The sequence below is a fragment of the Nansenia antarctica genome, assembly GCF_963989245.1.
Source record: "Nansenia antarctica genome assembly, chromosome: 5".
NCBI lineage: Eukaryota > Metazoa > Chordata > Actinopteri > Argentiniformes > Microstomatidae > Nansenia > Nansenia antarctica.
Genome location: NC_137690.1, coordinates 11,887,158 through 11,908,520, shown reverse-complemented (window position 1 = coordinate 11,908,520; position 21,363 = coordinate 11,887,158). Strand labels below are relative to the sequence as shown.

At 41.1% G+C, this 21,363-nt stretch overlaps 1 protein-coding gene across 1 annotated transcript in view; it reads right to left on the bottom strand.

Annotated features, from left to right (window-relative positions):
* The window catches only part of edil3a (EGF-like repeats and discoidin I-like domains 3a), a gene marked incomplete at its 5' end in the record, with an annotated part of 111,471 nt that overhangs the window by 57,091 nt on the left and 33,017 nt on the right, over positions 1-21,363 (bottom strand). The window contains one exon of the mRNA XM_080532563.1: positions 13,863-13,991. Within this exon, the coding sequence (XP_080388689.1) occupies positions 13,863-13,991 (129 nt within the window). The remainder of the gene's footprint in view (positions 1-13,862; positions 13,992-21,363) is intronic.

The following is a 21,363-nucleotide window of genomic DNA, read 5'->3' as shown; positions in this document are numbered from 1 at the left end:
TACAAGAGCTCGGTGTGAGCGTTCCCCTATGTGAGAGCAATACTGATCTGATCTGACTAAGCAACAAGATAATCTGATCCACCACGGCACACTACAACATCACCATGGACTACTTGGTGAGGGACACGTTGTTTAAGGGAGAGCTGAGATGGAAAGTAGGGTTTGAGGAAAATGTGCAATTGTGCAAATGCTACAACAAAAACAAATGTTGTTTCCAAAAGCAATGAGTGCTTGACAGGATATGGTGTATGGTGTGACAATAAAATAGTCATTTTAGGCAGGCACTTTTAAAGACTTCTTTCGTATTTCAACAAGTACAGTATTACATGGCCCTTGTGGGAAATGTAATGGTCAATGTTAGTGTTGCTAATGCCAAGACCATGTCATATTAGCCCTCTAATACCTCTAGACAGAAGTAACAGCAAAGAAGAAGGAATAATGAGTGTCTATCTTTAAGACAGCCTCTGGCACCCCACTAGGTTCAATCATTGGGTTTGGTTCAAAAGCTAGTACCGTAGGTCTCTCTCAAGCTCTGCCTGGTTCTGGACTTGAGTCATGTGTAGCCAAACATCTAGCTATCATTGGGGTAAATGAATTCTGTCCGGTAAATTATGCTGAGAAATGAACAGCATAGAACTCTCTGAGAAGTCATACAATTGTTAATGTCCTGCTATCAATCAGGCATTTTAAAGAACAGATGGGACCAAACCGCAGACCATGTTATCCTGGATTGCCCGGTGTACCACCCACCCAACGGGATGCATGGTCTGTCGGTGTTAGATGACGAGACGATGACGTGGCTTCTGGAGGGGTGTCCAGAAATATAGCCCCTCGGCCCCGAGCCTGGTGGAGTGGAGAGGAAAACAACAACCCATACGCCGAAGAAGAAGAAAGAACAGATTAAATCCATCTTCTGAGTCTTATTTGAAACATGTGAACACCCATGTACTATATGATCCTGACATCAATGGCAATAGAACACTTTTCAGTGGAGTAACACGTGTGCGTTTGAATTTTGAATACATCTCTAAATCATTTGACAAATAGTCACAGAGAGCCAGAACCCCCCCCCCCGCTTGATTTCATAATGAAATGAATAGATATGGTTTATGCAGCCTTCAATATTGACATTGCTGTGACAAATTAGAATGCTGCAGTGATAGCTCTGGGGAATCAATTCAGGGCTAATTCAATTAGTCATATCCTTCCTGACCCTCTCATGCTCTCTGTGTGCTATTCCTTTCCTTTCCCGTTTAATGTACACATGGATATAATCAAGAGATGTTTCTCAGTGGTGTATTAATATTAAAGAGACAAAAAACTGACTTGGGAAAATGCAATGTTTAAGAGTTGGTTGAGTTACATCCGTGTAACAGGTTTGCAGTCAAATCAACGATTTGACTCCAAATGATGATCAGTGTTTCCAAGGCATTCTCGCTCCATTGCCATAATTATTATTTTGTTCATGTACTTCTTTTCTCTTCTCCTGCGCTGTTTCCCCTGACTGACGTTTATTCTTCCATTTTGATTATGATCTTACCCTGTGGTGAATAACTATGGCCTTACACTGACCACCCAGAATGAAAGGCCCACATTAGCAATTTTGACTTTTCTAAGATGATATAACATCCTGGTGCAGCACAAGGTTAATGCACAACGATTCACGTACTGCCATGTAAGTCAAAGTATGTAAAGTATGCCATTTAAAAAGTATTGGATGATACATTATATTGACATATGACATTTTAAACAGCTATAGAGCTGATGTGGATGGCCTGTTTGACTAATGTCATCGGTGCGGTGTGGGCCTTTAATGCAGTTTTGGCTGGTCAACCAGTACGTTTACTCATTTTCTACTTTGGCTGTTGGTGCCAGCCGAGCAAGCCAGGGTAGATCCTGTTCTAACTGTTCATGCCACCTGGGATTTGGGAGGCATCTCTCTTGGACATCTGCCAACAGGGGCTGCTCTTGTCTGCCTCCCGCAGAGGCCGGGGTGACAGCCCAAGTGACCGAGGGTTGCGTCTGCACAATTAAGCTTGATAACCACTCCATCCTGCCTACTCCTCCACGGGAGAGATGAACCAGCCGAGTAAGTGTTCAGAGGGTGCTCCAGGGAGCTAAATATACAACACCCCACAACTGGAACAAACAGGCTCTGGATCCGTTTTTTTTGCCCAGTTCTCTCATCTGTTGTTCTTGTAGGTTTTTCTTTTTCTTTTTCTCTCTTTTTTTTCCTCAGGCATCCCAATTACATCACGAGCTATTTTTTGCAGCCTTCTTGTTTCCCCGGCCTCTCTGTCAACAGAAAACTTTTACCCAAGCATTGGTTGTTTCTGCTTCCTCTCTTAAGTTTGTTTCCAGCACCTCTCACTCTCTATGTCTACTCATATATCTGATACTCTCAGTCTATCTCTATCTATTTATTTTCTCTCTCTGCTCTGATCCCCCTCCTCTCACATGTCTGTCTCAGTCTACTCTCTTGCTCTCTTTCTCTCTTCCTCTCTCTCTTGCCATCTCTCCAGATACAGACATCTTGTTTTGATTGACAGCTGAGCTCAGTGACTCATGAGCCCTGCGTGTGGAGGCATATTGTGGCCGATCCCATCCAACAATGGAAAGGTCACTCCTGATCAATGTTGGGATTCATTACTTGAAAAAGTAATCTATTACATGTTACTTTTTACATTTAACAAGTATTTTTTTATATTACAACATTACTTTGCATAAAAAGTAATATATGAAATATTACTATTTACTGTATATTCCTTTTTACACTGTCCATTCAGCACTATAGGCATACAGGGTGTATATGTTGTTCGAAGTATTATTGTGAAAAGAATAAACATAGTAACTTGTTATATCCTTAGCCCCACAGATCAGGAGCAGTGTTGGGGGTAACCAGTTACAATATATATAGCTGGTTACCCCCAACACTGCTCCTGATCTGTGGGGCTAAGGGTTGAGTCTAAGAGCCTGAACTAGACATCTGTGTCTGAGGCAGGGCTCACAGTAACCCTCAAGCACCTTCATTCAGCTTGTTATCCCAGATACCCTCTGACAAACTGGAGATAAGGCCATCTCCTGAGAAAGGGAACGGTGGGAGACAAGGGGCAAATTGACATTTGAAGAACAACACTGATCTCTGTCTGTGGGGCCTTTTACCCTTCTGTTTCAATCACAGAGACATTTACCAAACAAACATGCTCTTACACACCTGCACATGCACGCACGCACGCACGCACACACACACACACACACACACACACACACACACACACACACACACACAATATAATGTATATATATATACCACAATCCAATCACTCCACTCTAACAAGCATAAGTGGCTAAACAGGATGTTGAATAATTAAATATTTTTTGTCACAGTAATAGAAACAGCAGAAAACATAATTTTGCTAATGATGTTGAGAAACAACCAAGCTCCAACACAAGCTGTTGCCTGCCACAATGTTTTTTTCTGTTTATTTTGTAATGTATGTTAATTCCTCTCACCTAATAGTGAATTATTCATTGGCATTTCTCAGAGAGAGTGGTTTGAAATTGGAGTACTGCGCCACATTCAACTAAACCCTATCACACCTTAGCTCCCAGCTAAACTACAGCCTTCATTAACAGACTGAATGTAGAAATGTTGCTGCAATGGATGGCCTCCAACCACAGATTGTAATGAAATAAACTTTACCATAAATACATGTATTCCATTCCTAGACTTTTAAATCCCAAAATTGTCCACGGTTTCTTTCACTGCTATAGTAAATCACTTTCCTACTCCTTGTAAAATAATAATAATAATAATAATAATAATAATAATAATAATAATAATAATAATAATAATACAACTAAAGGGAAAAGTTAAAACTATGTTACATAATCTTAAGTATTATAAATGTAGTCCACATTCATATCAGGAGGCACTGTCCGGTTACATATTATGCCAAGCCACAGACTCAATTGCAACTTAATTTTTTTTCATTGAAGAGGCTTTTTAGTGTAGGAAAAGTATACAATAATATGCACAAATAATAAACCAATAATACACAGACCATACATAATCAGAGCCACAGCTCAAAGGGAACTGGTCCCTTGTGGTCTCTGTGTCAGAAGGGTTTAAACAGAATCAAGTTGACCTCACACATACGATGAGTGATATCGCCTTGGAATGTGAGGATGTTGGCATGACAGCACACAGAAACACACTTCTCATCTGGTTGTCCTGTGGTGTCTGAGGGTTTAGCTTTGTTATTCATCTTCTTTTCCTTTCAGAATATCCTCATGGGGACTTTTGTGTGTTCCTCTAACTGGGCTCTTTGTTGGGAAACCGCGACCAGTGGGTGGTCTGTGGGCTTGTGGAAGGAGTGGAAAGAGGGTGTCCAGAGACGAGTAAGTCATCTTGAAACGATCCTCACTCTAATGTCAGGAGACCTCCATGGTTACTAGTGGTCAGATCCAGTCAGTTGAAAAGGAAGGGGAGTTTACTATAGAAATGGTCTATTTATTATCACTAATAGTAGGCACAGCACTCCTTTTTTATTTTCTACTATGAAGAAAATTCATACTATTCAATTAATGGAATCATCATTCTATTTTATATTTACATTTACACTTACACATCATCAATGTGTGTCAGTGATATATCAACTATAGTAGCATGACTGCTATGAAACTCCATTGAAAGTCCAGTGGAGAGATCTGAAAGGTAGAGCCATTACTTTGCTGCCCCCTGTCTTATACCAGGCAGCCATTAGTTGAAGATGTGTGTAAAGTAGGCTACTGAAGCCCCGAAGCCACAAAAATAGGTGTGAATCATACTTGCAAATGACAAAAACAAATGGTCATGTTGTTGGTGCTGAAATGTAGTTCATGCTCATTTACAAATATAAATAAAACTTCTAGAGGAATTAACATAATTCATGTGAGACTACAAATCTACAGTACCTCTGCCAACCCAGAGGCTCTTTGGAAGAGACAGATACTTACACCTACAAGAACAGACCTAAAGCACTATGACTAACGCAGACTTTCCAATTATGATTAAAACAAGTTCCCTTTCTCGGTCCTGAAAAGTCCACTCCCACACATTATAGATTTCACTCGAAACCATAACAACAAAACAACCCTCAAATAAATAACTGAATATTATATATAATAATATATAACCTATACTGTACATATATAAATAGTAATATAGTAATAGTTGTTTTGATTTTCAATTTAATAATGAAAAAACAATATAAATAAACCTACCATATTACTGTTAGTTTCTGTATTTATGGCATATTCATCCATGTATATCTGTAGTTTATCATGGAATAGTAGCTGTCAAATTCCATAACAGACAGTGGAGGCTGGTGGAGATAGAAATTGGAGGACAGGCTCATTGTATGCATGTATTGAAATGAGAAATGGTATGAAATACGCATCTACCTCCACCAGCCTCCACTGAAACCAGATTACATTTGAAAGATATGGAAAAATGTATTGTTAAAATCACTCAAACACAAGAAACACTCCAGGTACTGTACAGTGTAAACCTACCCAACAGTAACACTACAGAATTGCCCTGTGCTCTACCCCTCGTTCTATCCAGTGGAAACAAACAAATAAACAGCAATATTGAACAGAGCCTCACAGTATGTATGAACTAATAACTAGTCTTCCTCAGAAAGTGACGACCCCCTCACTCTGGGTGGTCTCTCATAGCCCTGCGTGGTAGAGGAGGCATGCTGGATAACGAGAGCTGCTCTGCCATCACTCCATATCTCTCTCTCCCTCTCTACAAACTTGCCTCCTGTGAGGCATTGACAGCCACACCAGCGTGTTTGAGAAGGTCGAGCTGAGGTGAGGTGATATGGAGAGACGAGGAGGGAAGGTTGAGGGAGTTTTGGGGCTGCGGTAGAAGACAGCACTGTCAGACCTCCCCCCTCTCATCTGTGTGGAAACGGAGAGAGAGAGAGAGAGAGAGACGACCCCCAGAAATTACAGCCCTGTACTTAAGATTATAGGGTAGGGAAACTGTCTACCGCTGTCTGTTAACACACACTGACAGGCTTGAAGACACACACACACACACACACACACACACAAACACACACACAAACACACACACACATACACACACACACACACACACACACACACACACACATACACCTCAGGCTGTAAATGGAGTACTGCTGTGTTCATAAGATCAGCGCACACTGTTAAGCAGTAGATAGAGCAAAACAAATGGAGAGGAAACGGCTCTGCCACAGTTACTGAGAGCATTTAATGGAGATGGGACGCTGTGAGGTGAATATATGTCTATTGGTGCATGAGTATGTTTTCTCCCCTCTCGCAGTGTGTGTGTGTGTGTGTGTGTGTGTGTGTGTGTGTGTGTGTGTGTGTGTGTGTGTGTGTGTGTGTGTTTGTGCAGTAAGTGAACGGGAAAGGGATAACACAAAAACCAAGAGGTACCATTTGTAGTATCTCAGCAGTGGCACATTAAAAACAAGATGTCTCTAATAAGGTCCTAATTGAAGCACCTAGGATGTTTTCCGCACGCATCTCCTCGACTGCGCACATGAAAGTGATCCTCTGATGTAGCCCAGGTGTATTGACTCTCCAGTAATGGCTCCTCACGGCTCGCATTAGACCACAGCCATAAACACTTCCTGATTATCCTCTCCGGCGCGGACGCAAAGGAGGCGGCAGGAGCTAACAAGCCATGATAACACCTGTCAATACATGATCAAATATGGAGCAGCTCTTTAAAGAAACCCCACGCATCCCACGTTTAGCTCCGATCAATGTGCCCTGCTGGCGGCTCTTGAAAAGGAGGGCAAAGACTGCTTTATTGATCAGAAAAAAAGGAGATGAAATGCGCTCAAAGACTTCTGGCCCAGGAAGAAAGAGATGGAGAAGGAGTCTGCCCACTCGGAGGAAAATAAGGAGCCACGTTTAACCTTATTTTTCTGTGGAGAAAGCTCAGAACACTGCGCTTATCATCGCGAGGCCCTACCCCCGCTGCCTCGTCGTATCCTCTGCCCTCTCCCTCTGCCTACATGTGCCTATTTCAGGAAAAGGGTTGGAAGACATCATTAGGCACAACGTGAACCGCCTCGCTGTTTCCATCCTGTGCATTTCCACCCTATTTCCCTTTCATCGAAGGGAGCGAATGAAGATGGAGTATTTCAGATGCCGATGAGAGCACTGATTTGACTTGATTGATTTGATTTGAGTCTGAGTGTTGCATATTAATCTCAACTGTCCTCTCTCTCTCTGAGAGAATAGGTGCTGTGTTCTAATAGGGGGGTATGACTAATGTAGCACAAGTTAAACCTCTAATGATTGTTAATGGTAGCTCTGAGTGGGTGAGGTGAGAGTCAGAAGACAACTGGTTGAGTCATACCCTAGGTTCAATTAGCAATTGTTCTCTTTCGAAAATGTGGAGAGTTAAATTGAGCCTGCCCCGGATTGCTTGATGGGCAGGGCTTGCTCTTCCGGGAAATATTTCATAGATTTACAGCTCTAAAGTGCAGCTAACGATAAACAATTTGATCCAGGTTCTACATGCTATGCTAACCGTCTATTCAAGATAGCAATAACACATAGGGCCAGTTTCACAGACAAGGCTTAAGCCTAATCCTGGACTAAAAAGCATCTTCAATGGAGATTTTACATTGAAAGTGTGATTTAGTCCAGGACTAGGCTTAAGCCTTGTCTGTGAAACCGGCCCATAGTGATTTCTACTAAACTATCATTCTGTAAAATTGAAACGCCCAAAATAGCAGCCTTTACAAAAAATAGTATTCATCTGACCTTGGTAGATGGAGAATCTGGCCCTCAGAAAAAATGCTCCCCTGCAGCGCTACGCCCACAAGGGTGATTGCTACCAATCGTCTTTGTGACACTTCATTACAATAATTGGCCATTTTCCCAATAATGCGGGCCTGCCACTGCCAGTCAGCCTCCTGTCACAATGAGAACACGACAGTGCATCATTTTAAGTAATGACATCGCAGCCGCACTTCCTCAAAATAAGTCCTGTGTGATCATAACGGCAGTGATAATAACCCAAAGCCACCGGAGAGTTGCTGCGTGACTTTCACAGAAAGTCAGTGCTGTGGAGAGAGAGTCCTGCAGGGTCGCCACCACCGTATGAGAACAGAACATAATGGAACTATTCCAAAAAAACAAACTTAGTAGTAATGGCAGATCAGATCACTTGCTGTGATGGATGAGATCAGGGGTGTAGCTCAGGCTGTAAACGGAGTACTGATGTGTAGCTAGATTTTAAATCTGTATGTGTGTGTGTGTGTGTGTGGGGGGGGGTAGGGTTGCACAATTCCCATAAGTTTGGGAAACTTTCCGATAATTTATGGAAACCGATAAGGAAACTTTTGCAACCCAGGGGTGGGGGGATCAGGGGTTCAATAAAGTGGTGGATATTTTGTTGCACCTTTGATTAAAAAGAATGTGTCATTCACATTGATGGTCCTTTTACAGGCAAGGTTGAACTCAAGTATTAAGGTAACTTCTGATATGGATCATATTTCACAGATCCTGATTTCCCTGAAATCAGAAATAGGCAAGCAGGCACATTGCATTGACAGATGTTATGTTTGACTGAAATCTCTTGAAAGCTGGTTTCATATTGGTGCTAGCTGTGAGTGGGACAACAAACTAATGACCTAATGTGATCGCTAGCTCGAGTAAAATCTGATGTCAATTTCAGATTACTGTAGCTGGTTATCTAGTTACCTCATTTGAGCCAAGAGTTGACTAAATATATGGTGATTCCTCCTTTTTGTGACCATGGCAACAGCAGCTTCAGCATCAGCACTGAGGTAAACAGGAAGCCCCAACCATCCCACCACTGCAAGGCACCAATAGTTGCAGCTTTTAAATGCGATCTCTTGGATAAAAAGTTGGGGTGACAAAAATACATGTCCCACCCATGCTTAATGAAACCTACAGTACACACTTGGGTGAGATGGGCAGTACTGGGATTTGTTGTTTGTGTCAGCGTCAGTTAATATTCTTTGTTTGTTTGTCAAAACCGATGAAAAAGAAAGTATTGCTTCAAGTTGTACTATCATGTCACATGGTGGTACATAGTTGAAATAAGAACAATTTTGTGATGTCGATAATACGTTGGTGCAGTTCTGCCAACCACAAAGAAAGGCTAGAGAATCCCTTTAGGATTTGTTGTCCATCCTGCACATATTGTTGTTATTTTGAACTGTGTAGAAACTAGGGCTGCAATGGTTCTCGGTTTATATTGGACCGTACGGTTTGCCTTCCACGGTTCACTATACATACACTAGTGAACCGTGGTGGTTTTCGGTTTATGCTGCGCTTCATTCAAAGTCAGAGGTCGAGTTGGCTTCTTGTTCAGATGTTTGTTCATGGTGAGTGGAGTTGAGAACATGGCAACAGTTTGAGGAAGCCCCAGATTTCTACAAATCTGTGTTGTAGGGTCATTCATTCTGGTTTTGGCATTGAATAAAAGCAATGAGGGAACGAAAACAGTGAACAGAAACGTGTGTCGCAGAAATGCTTCACGTGTGTCGTATATGCGCATAATATGGGATACATGGTACAGCTGCCATGGCTAAAGTGCATTTTTACTTTCATTTCTTCCTCTCCTATACCAGTGATTTTACAAAACACCTACAGAAACCAAACCGAAACCGTGACCCAAAAACCGAGGTTCATACCAAACCGTGGGCCAACTGACTGTTGCACCCCTAGTAGAAACTAAACTAAACTAAAGTAGACATAACTGTAGTGTATGAAACGTCTATCTCAAAATAAAATGTCCAAATAGTATTATTTGAGACTTCCCACAGTGTGAGGACGAGGGGTTAAATGCACAAAACACTCCTCCTGTTGTGTATGTTCCCTCTATGACTCAGCAGTGCCCAGCAAACATAAACCAACACCATCTCCCTCAGCTTGCTTTACACAGCTATCTAAACCCTGAAACTGTCTGAGAAGCTGTCGCTGAGGTGTCTGAGATGCACTGTCAAGGGTTCTGAAATTTCAACACCTCAAGTTGTCTTTTGAATAACAACACACAAAGAAAGAAGTTAACTCAACTGTAGACCTGTCCATCAAAGCAGCTTAAAATAGCCTGTTTTTCCTGAGCTGCTCAAACCGTGTCATTTCTGTCCGTGCTTCATAAATCAGCCCTAAAGAGTATGCTGTGTAACGCCTGTCTGTGTTTTGGATAATGCTCAACGGTGTGAAATTGGATTTGGGTTGCAGACAGGCTGAACAGGTAAAATCAACAGCAACAAGACTTGAGGATGGAGCTGCACACATTCATGCTTTGAGTATTGATACAGTGCATGGACAGGTTATATAGCTAAAATATAACTGACATTTTATGGACAGACCGACTGTCATTAGTTAGACTCTGGAACGGTACTTTGTTCACATAATACACACAACATGACATTTTATGACAGTCTTTTTTCAATCCTCAATATGTAAACACTTGCCCACTCTCCTATTGCCTACTTGTCACAGTGCTTGCTACTCTGTTCCCTGCCAATACTTATCCCATTATTAACAAAACCATGGGCAACTAATCTACTTGCGTTTGTTCTTCCCTGATAAAAATCCGACCGACTCAATTTTATCTTTTCCATTAAGCTCATCAGCCATTAAAGGCCCACCCGCACCCAACAAAGCTCTGCTAAGCTGTCATTCTGAGAGAACAATTAGCATCTCACCATTATCATTTAATTGCAGAAATTATCCAGACGCTAGATTTTGTTTATTAATGTCTTCAGATACAGACTTTCTTTTCTCTCATTCAACTATAATAAGTGAAAAGAAAATTGGCAGCCATTAGTGTGTATGCTGGCCGTATCCAATCGGTTTCTCACCCTCAGGGTGAAATGCGAAACAATAGTTGAATTATGACATGCTTGCTAACAGATCGTTCATTCTGAATTCAGCCTTGGGCCAAATGCTGAGGGAATAGTGTTGATGTGGTCAGAGTAGGCTGAGACTGTTTTTAACTCAATACACTTTGTAAGCTCAGTTGATCACACAAGGACAACACTAGATAAAATGAACAAAATGTGACAGCAGCTGGTGAAAGAGGGAACAAGTCGGCAACCAATCAAAATGTTCTGACTTTTATTCAGAAAAATGCAAATAAATGTCAACGTTGTTGAAGTAACACTACCATACTTTAAATTGTGAGCAGGCTCACAAAACAAGCTGTGTTAGTTGACTAGCGAGTGTGTCATTGTTTTTAAAAATCGTTGACATTTTGACGTTGACATTTTTCAGAATAAAAGTCTGAACATTTGGTCGGTTGCCGACTTGTTCCCGCTTTCGCCAGCTGCTGTCACAAATGGTACAGCAAATGTAGGATATTATTCCTCCATGTATAGTACTGTATACTAGAACTGTATTTTTACTAACTAAATTAACACTGAAAGATCTACTGTAAGCAAATTATAAGAAAGGTAATAAGATACCTGAATGTTAGTGGTAAAGTAGTCACAATACAACATTAAATATCCACATTCCCGCATTCCACCTGATACAGCCTTGACTACAGGGTGTGTCCCAGGTTCTGTTTTTGCCTCTATTTCACAAGGAACACAACGCCGCTTCCCTCCACATACAACCTATCCTCCCTTATCTTCTGGGGCTTCTTTAACCTTTATGTAAATGGAAAAAGACTCTGGCAGAGTTATGAGCCAGCTGGATCTGGTTAAGCATTACTCTCTATCTCTCTCTCTCTCTCTCTCTCTCTTTCACTGACTTTATCCCCCCCCCCCATCTCTCTCCCTCCCTCCTTCTCTCTGTCTCAAACTCTCTCTTTCAAAGCTAATATCCATCCCGCCCAGACTTCGGTGGAATACATTAAAGCTTCTCTCCATTATTTACAGACACACCTGCAAGGAGGGCCCGGCTGGAGGGACGGGGCAGGCTAATGCACCGTTCAGCCAAGCAGAGACAGGATACAGGGAGGGGGAACAGAGTGGAGCCGCTGGAGCTGGCCTATATATCACACAGCAGCAGGGTTTAGGGGCATTTAGCACTCAGAAACAAGGCCCTAAATGGTGGCTGCTAATCCAAGGATGTGTTCAGAGTTGTGTTCAGAGGTGTGAAACCTTCCAAAAGTTGCAGATCGATAAGGAACGTGTTTTCTACCTGGATGTTCTTCATGCAGTGTGTTCAACCCTCCTGAATTGGCCAATGGTTTAAAATTAAGTTAGTTCAAGTTTAGAACCTGTGCCGCTATTCCGGTACAAAAAGTAATATTAAGGACCCTAACCCTTTTAACACTAAAAGACGACACAATAATCCAATGTAACCTTTTGTTCTGCTCTTTCCAGTCAATACAGGGCAATGGCAATTCAAGCAGGTTTAGAATGACCATGATCCAAATGTAAACATGTATACATGCTGCTTGGTCTATTCTGTCTTGAAATAAATTCATGCTTTATTTCAAGCCATATGGTATTGTTTTTACACAATATCTTCCTTCCTTGTACATACAAACAGTACGGTACTGTAGACTACAGTACATGCAGCTCCCAACTGTTTGTATGTTGTCTGCCAACATGTCATAGAAAGGTGAACTTTATGCTATATTTTATATTGTTTATATTTCATGCTATATGGAATTGTCTTCACACAAGTCCAAAGTGCAAACAACAAGAGATATATCCTCTGTTTTCAATGTGCTGTGCAATTCTCCTTGAAACTACAGTACACAAACGGTACAGCTACTTGTAGACTACAATACATGCAGCACTCAACTGTCTGTGTTGTGTTCCATCGACAAATGTCAGAGAAGGGTCCTATAAATAGAAGTGTGGGCTGTACAGGTTGGAATTAATCAATAATAGTTTTTCCCCTGTGTCTTAATGTTTCATGGAGACTGTCTTTGTTATTTGTGTTCTATTTCATTCCTTTCAGTGAAATGGGCTGTAATCCAATAGACAAATCAACAGCATTTCTATAGGGACTTTTGACAATAGAATGTAATAACTCCTAATCTTTTCAACATATTTTTTTTTTTCCCCCCACTATGCAGACACTGATTATTTGTCATTGATTTCAGCACAAAACCCCTAGAACATATGTAAAGTGTCAGGTGCATGACAGATGCTGTAACATTATGATCCTTCAGTACTTGGATCTGGACATTGTTTGCCAAATACACACTCAAAGAGATGACATATACGTGCACGCACATGCACATGCACACGCACACGCACACGCACACGCATATGCACATGCACAGACACACACACACACACACACACACACACACACACACACACACACACACACACACACACACACACACACACACACACACAGTAAAACCAGTTCCCGCTCAGGGTATTATATCATGTGATGAAACAACACATTATTTCCTGACACAAACCTTTTTAGTGCATACTCAACAAAGAAAAGCAAGTTCAGCACTTCATCTTCTCTGTACCTGACTTACTGTTTCATCATTTTGCTGAATTTACGCTTTTAAGTTAAACACAGCTTTCTTTCAGCTTGGCATTACATCACCTTTTTACTGTAAAGGAACATCATTTGTTATATCTGACCTTTCTGATTGACCGGATGGGTAGTAAGCATTAAAGTAAAGTCATAGGGCTATAGTATTAACCACCTAAAAAGGGTTTTCTAGAACACAGTTTAAAAACAGTAAACAACTAGCACATGTATGTCATCCAGATGTTAAAAGGAGGAGAGGATTTGTTTAGCTCCACTCTCTACCGGTCCTTTCATTCATTTAAATTGACCACAAAATACTGATATTTCTGATTATCGGTAGCAAAGATGCTAATGTTGATCGACAGACTTACTGTGTTGGCAGTGGATCCCATTGAAGCCTGTTGGACACTTGCAGACGTAGCCTATGAAGGTGTCACCCCTGTAGGTTTCACTGATCTCACATATTCCTCTGTTGTGGCATGGGTTCGGATGGCAAGGCCCTGGTTAAACAAATCAAAGAGGAGACACAACAGACTAGGGTCAACATTAGCGATCAATAGAACAAGCCTTTTTGGCATTATCATGAGAAAGTAGATCATAATAGTGTATGCGCAAATACCATTACTGCTATAATGTAGGGCATCTCAATGTGCAGTCTATACCCTCTCAAAGACTGTGAGACTTGTGAGAATAACAGGGAAGCAGGTGGCTAAAGAGGTGGATAAGATGGAGAGAGTGAGGGATGGATTGGAGATGTGCCTGTCATTCATGGAGTGCCAGTCGTCTGGTTCCACAGGGTGGCCTAGGGCATGGAGGCTCTAATGATCTTTGAATAGGTCCCCTCCAGGATGTCAGCTTCTCACATAATAAACATACTGCACTGTAGAGCTTTGTTTTATTTTTTTTGCTGAAACAAGTGCATGTACGCTCACACACGAACACACATGTAGCACAACATACTGAACAAAGCACAACATACTGTAATAATACATCTAAATTCAAGAGAAAACTATTATTCTATCTCTTTGACGAGAGAGCCTGACTTGTTTTGGCTGATGGTGATTAATAACTCTGCTACTGTAACCCAGCCTCATGCATTTTTCCAATTCACTTTTGCTTTTGGTGTTATCTGGAACAGGATACAATGATGACAGCAAAGCCTTCGACCCAAAATGATTACCACCAAAATGGTTATGACACAGCAATATTTTACCTCACTGACAGTAGCCACAACATCCTTCCATAACATAGCCATCTAAAAGCCCTCATGGACCAGCCTCTACCTGCAGCAAGGGCCAAATGTAAATGACAAGACCTCTGTGAGGGCTTATTAAATTCATAACCCACAGCCTGCCAATAGCTTTCTCATGATTTAAACATTGAGTTGTACAACTGCATGGATGCTGTCAGAACGTCACAGATTCATAGAGTTGGATTTTACAACAACTTTTGTAATCTCTCACAGTGTTTGATAGGAGGGGCATCTACTGTAAAACATGTGTGGGGTTATTCAGCGTTTTACTTATTTGGTTATAGTAAGGTGTCCGAGATGGCTCACATGACTTGATATCTGTGTTTGGTAACTAACTTTGGTAAGAATGTTGGATTCAAATACACATACACAGTAATAGTGTGATTGCTTTGCAATTTGGAGATGCACAAATTTGGATTTTGATAAATGGAATTTGGACTGTTCCTATTTCCTCTTGTGTGTTGTGTTATAACAAAACAAATTTAATTCCACATGAATTCTCTGGTCAGCATAATTCACCTCCAAGATGCTGCTTGCCTTTCTGTTGACAGACACAATTGTTTGTTGACAGGTTACTGCTTATTTTATTGCTCTTGTCCTCAGTGATATCTATATTTAGTTGTCACAGCAGTTATGAAGGGTTGGAGGTTCACTATTTGGTTCACTTCCTTTTCACTGATTTGATAAATGAATGTTACATTTAAAAACACAACTCACAATGTCTAGTCAACATACACACAGGCTATCCTCTACTATCTTTTCTACCTGAATTTAATCAAACCGAAGCAATAGCAAAAGAAAAACAATATATACACAATATATAGCTTGACAAATGAGCCATGAGGAAAACAATACAACATGACCCCAGAGCGAGCCTATTACTTTCCTTGTTGGCAGCGGTTCTTTGGATATGAATTGCAAACGAGGTAACCCTATCAAAGTCAAGCCATTCCGTGAGGAACCCCTGTATCAGTAATAATGAGACTGGTGGTTAATTAGTTGAACAGAGGAAAGTATAATAGCCTTCACAGAGGCCTCGCTCTCTGAGGGAGAGCGGGTGACATGTGTCAGGGCTGTTTTGATGTGAAGATCTATAACACGACAAAGGCCCACCGACAGCCTCACTAATGGAGAACGCATCCCTGCACAGAGCAGAGAGAGAGAGAGAGAGAGAGAGAGAGAGAGAGAGAGAGAGAGAGAGAGAGAGAGAGAGAGAGAGAGAGAGAGAGAGAGAGACGGTCTATATTAGGTTGGTGCCCTCAGAGACATCACCCTGCTGAAAAAGGCTTTGTCCTACATGGTTGTTCTCTATTGTGTTGTGCTGTGTGTGTGTGTGTGTGTGTGTGTGTGTGTATGTGTGTGTGTGTGTGTGTGTGTGTGTGTGTGTGTGTGTGTGTGTGTGTGTGTGTGTGTGTGTGGGCGTGGGCGTGTGGGTGTGGGTGTATAGGTGTGTGTGTGTGTGTGTGTGTGTGTGTGTGTGTGTGTGTGTGTGTGTGTGTGTGTGTGTGTGTGTGTGTGTGTGCGTGCGTGCGTGTGTGGAGAGGTTGAGGGCTTTGCCATGTGAATGTCAGCCGTTGTTTTCTGGTGAACAAGCTAGCCCTTGGGCCGTGATTGATGCGGGTAGTGTAACGGCCCTGCGCGAGCGTCGCGATTTCTTTTCGGGCTGCAAAGTGAGCCCAATCAATCAGTGGGTGGAAACCTGACCAGTGGTTAAACACAGAAAAGCGTCCTCTGTTTCCTCAAAGATCAATCACCAAGGGCTGACATTTCCGGCGTATCGTGGACAGTTGAGCCCCTAAATCCTATTTGGCAGCTTTCACGCATGTTACCTTATTCCAATGCTGGGAGATTGTTTGTTTACATTTCATTTACCATTATACATACCAGGGATAATATCTAGTATACCATTAAAGCTGAAAACAGTATTTTAGCGCAGACATCACAGGGATTTTCAGTGCTGAGCTGGATATGCAAGATTATTTTTCTCATCCAATGACAGAGACATCATATTATGTGGTATAAGACATGAATATGACTAGCATAGCTACTATATGTTTTTACCTGAAACATCTTTTGTAAAAATGTAGCTGTCTTCTACCAATGAATACATTCATAAATAAAGTACCTAATTAAAATGCAGCTTTTGAATAATATTATTACCCTATGTCTTTTGAGTGGGGTTACTCCAGAGGAAATACATTTAGGAATGCTTTGGACTTGATTAAGACATTTTGGTAAGCTTCTGAAGTGGGTCAAGAGGATTCCCAGAGGCAGTGTAAATCACTGATCATTGCGTAGATGACCCCATAATCACAACCGCAGAATAATTTGCGATGACAGCAAAACCCCCGTCAGGATCTTTTACTTCACCACACCCCAACCCCCAACTGTCCCCATAATGAGCCCTTCCACCACACCCCAACCCCCAGCCATCCCAATTCCCCACTCCTTACTTCTCCTCACCACAGCCTTCCCCTTTCCTAACCATAAGTCAGGAGACAGGCATCCCCTTTCCTGAACTACCTTAAATAAGAGGAATGGTGAACATCCAGGCCAATAGATAAGCAAGGTAGCAAACAGAAATGCGTGCTGTGTATGTACAGTATTTGTCCATTGATATGCATAACTGATTAACTATTAACGATTAGCCAAAGTGGTCCCTATTCTGTTCCTGAAATGTGTTTTAAACACCACCGTGGGTTAGTGCTTACTGAAGGTCTGGCCTGGGGAGGCAACCGATGTGCAGTCATGACCCCACAATGGCAGTCATGCCAGAAATGTAAAATAGATCATAGATAAGTATTCAAACACCATTTAACATCCACTATGCACCTTTAGTCCTGTAAATTGTTTCCCAGTCTCTGGGTGTACCCATGGGTGCTTAATTGTGAATTTCCAATTGAGAGCCTCAGCCCTAAATGTATACTCTGCAAGATGGTAGAGGTTCCAGCAATGGCCTGATTATGTCACATCCCTTTATACTAAACAGCTACCTCAGCGATGGTGATGGTTTCACTGGTTCACTCATGGTCACTGCACCCACCCTACCCAGTCAACTCTGATAGAAACGGGCATGGAACCACCAAGTTACTGCATGCACTCTGAGCATGATACATCCACCCAGGCTTTTAGTCGTTCTGTGCTTCTACCTTTCTATTTGTACGTGTCCTTGTACCCCACCATGACAAAATGGATCAGACGCATTGACATTTGGCAATGCCAGGTTTTTGACCTATTCGCGACACCATATGATAGCTTTTTGTCATCCCCGAGGTGATGAAATTAGGGATTTCACTGCCATACAGACCAAAAAGGAAGCAAATTGGCATTTTTTTGGGTTCCAGCTTGATTCATTTCTGCGTAAATAGATGTGGTCGGACTGATTTCCTTGCCGGATCTCATTTTTAAGACCTAGCACCTCATTTTTAGACCGCTTAACTATTTTTTAAAACCTTTTTAGGCCTTATACATTTGATTGCTGGATTTTACACTTTAAGGCTTATTAAGACCAGCGCGGGAACCCTGAACAGAGGCGAGGCTAGGCAGAGACTAAGGCATAGGCTACACGGCGCCGGATTTGGCTGAAACGGCGATGATCTGATATCGTTTGCACCTCATGGCTACACGACTCAAATTCGTGAATTCGTGAGCTGAGGCGGTGACGAGGCGATAACGCTGGGAGGGTGTTTTAGAGTCGTGTGGTCGGCGATTGGGTGCGTTTTCCGATAACGATGACGCGGACACCCACAAATGTATTGTGGTTTACTTAATACTGTTCAGCACTTGGTTACCGGTACATTCAATGCAATGTGCTATATAGGCTAAATACAACTCGATTATAACTTGATTATAATAATAATGATAAAACTATTTTTTTTAATATTGCTTATTTATGTAAGTACTGACACTGTAGGGATACTGTAAAGGGATACTTGAAAAACAAGTTTGATCTGTTCTAGATTTCCCATGGGGCTTCTGTGAAGCTACACTTCAGTAGTCATGTTAGCTAAACTGGTAATGGAATGTAATGAAAACCGTGCCGGTAGTTTAGTGAACCAGACAATCTCAAATGACTCCATGTAGGTCTGTCTGTCAAGCACATTTTGCAAGAAGAAAAAAAGAACAGGAAGAGAAGCCACAACAAAGAGACGCTTAGAGGCATTCAAAAGGTCATGATGGTTCCTTTCCGTTTTATCCAATATGAACAGGGGAATGTGATTCGTTACAAGTGACTTGATCTAATAAAGAGCTAACAACATATTATGGTCCAGCAGCTGATTCCTCTGTGCCGCGCACAAACATGGCTACTGGTCCTTTCTTAACAGGGCCGATTAATAATAAATATTCAGAGCATCATATGTCAGCACTGCTTCTCACACTTCATGCATTAGAAATTAATCTGACATAATTACACGTGCAAGATGTGTTGTGTAGCAATATGTTCAAATTATCCTTTAACTAGTGTACTGTAGGAGAGTCTAGGAGGCAGATTATACAGTGATTATGAGACAATATACTGAGGGTTTACCCCAACATTTGAACTAATAACAAGACTGAGCACAGCTGTGCCAAGTTGTTCTTGCTACTGCTAGCTAGAAAGCTAGCCCTTTTTCAAACATAACTCTCGGTTTAGGAGTCTATACAGATTGAAAGATAATGGAATTGGCTACTTTAGGAGCACCATTATGCATACTCTAAATAGCTCAACTAGTGCAAAGTCTCACACTGAAATAACCCAAGAGCTTTTAACATGTCACAGTCTGAGTGGACTACGGTCTAAGGACGCTGAGCACAGGAATTTTCCGCATGCCCTATATTTAAGTGCTACTTTAATCAGTTCAGTCTTTTGTTACATAATGGCACACCAATGCCCATTAAACCTGCAACACCATTTCCCATTTATGAAGAGAGATGAGGATATATTATTAATGTATTACACAATTTTCTAATGACTAATAAGGCCCCCATGAGAAAAAACGAATGCTCCTTTACCACATATTAAAAAATACATTCATTAAAATTCATTATTAATTAAAAAGCAATATAGAGCAAAGGGGTATAACAGTAATTGAAAGTAATGTCCATTTCATATCAAGTCAAGTCAAGAGTCAAGAGTCACTTTATTGTCCCATCACTGGGAAATTTGTATTGGGCTTACACCCCACAGCAGCCAACAAAGAGCAACAGACAATACAGGCTTACAAATGTAGAAAAGTAATACAACTTCATGATGTTCATGATGAAATTGTAAATGATTACTTTCATGTGGGAGAGGAGCTACCATTTGTTAATAACCACATATTCAACTTTTAAATAACAAAATCATTATGGAGCCAGAAAATTAACATTGCCTCTGTTTATTATTATTATTATTATCATCATCATTATTATTATTATTATTATTATTATCTATTTTGTTTTACAAGTAGTGAAATCTTCCCTGTTAGAATATGTAAACACAATTATAACTAGTTCTCGCGGGATATTGGCATGATGGTGTGCTAACCTCGCCTGTGATAAATGTGTATGTGTGTGTATACTATATGCATATGTGTCCCGGTTCGGGTACTGTGACAGCAAACTATTATACCTTCTGTTGAATAATGTATGAATAAAGATATGTTGTTTACACCTCACCATAGTGTACAGTGCTCCCATATCATTCTCCCTATAGGGGAAAAAGTCTGGAGGATGTCAGAAGCAACAGCTTTCAGTCGAAAGTAATGATGACAAGTTCCACGGATCTTACATTCATCTAGATTCGAGTGTGTGTGTGTGTGTGTGTGTGTGTGAGAGGGTGTGTGTGTGTGTGTGTGTGTGTGTGTGTGTGTGTGTGTGTGTGTGTGTCTGTGCCTGTGCCTGTGTGTGTGTGTCCGCAAGGATGTGTGCGTGGATGTACAGGACCTGCACGTTCAGGTGGGACGTGATATGACCACGCTAGAATGCACGCATTTTGCCATGAAATAAAAACAAAACTCAACTTTATCCCTGAAAAGATCAAGTCAAATTAAGAAATATATTAAAGTTAAGGATCACACTATGCTGTATATTAGAGGATAACAAACATATAAAAACTATATTGATCCTTTAAATTGTGTAACTGTTGAACCACAGAGTGGAGCAGGGAATGTAATCAATAGACATATCAAGGCTGTTTCTTGGGAGGGCAGTTACCTATACAGGTTGTTGGCAACATTTCAATAAAGAAGCTCCTCCAGCAGTATACAATTGTATAACATGAATATGCCTTTAGGCTTTACTGTATGTGTCCACTGCAAATTAATCTATTCATCTATCTCATTCATTCGGGTTGAGACATTAGCTGCATACATTAGCTGCATACACAACAGATGGCATGATACATAGACTCATATTGACATTAGAGTACCTTTGAAGTCTCAAATAATATTATTATAATTTATATTAACAAAAATATTTTGGAGTTTAATGTCCCTTCGAGTTGGGATGAGGTTTTTGCATCTCCGAAAGTAAGTCACTGTATGAAAAGTGAACATCATTGATTCCATTGAGTCAGTGCAAGAAAAAAATATGGATTTTTTTTTTTTATGGAGTCTTGTTTACTTTCATGATTGTTCTTCAAAAAGCCACTATGCATCTTG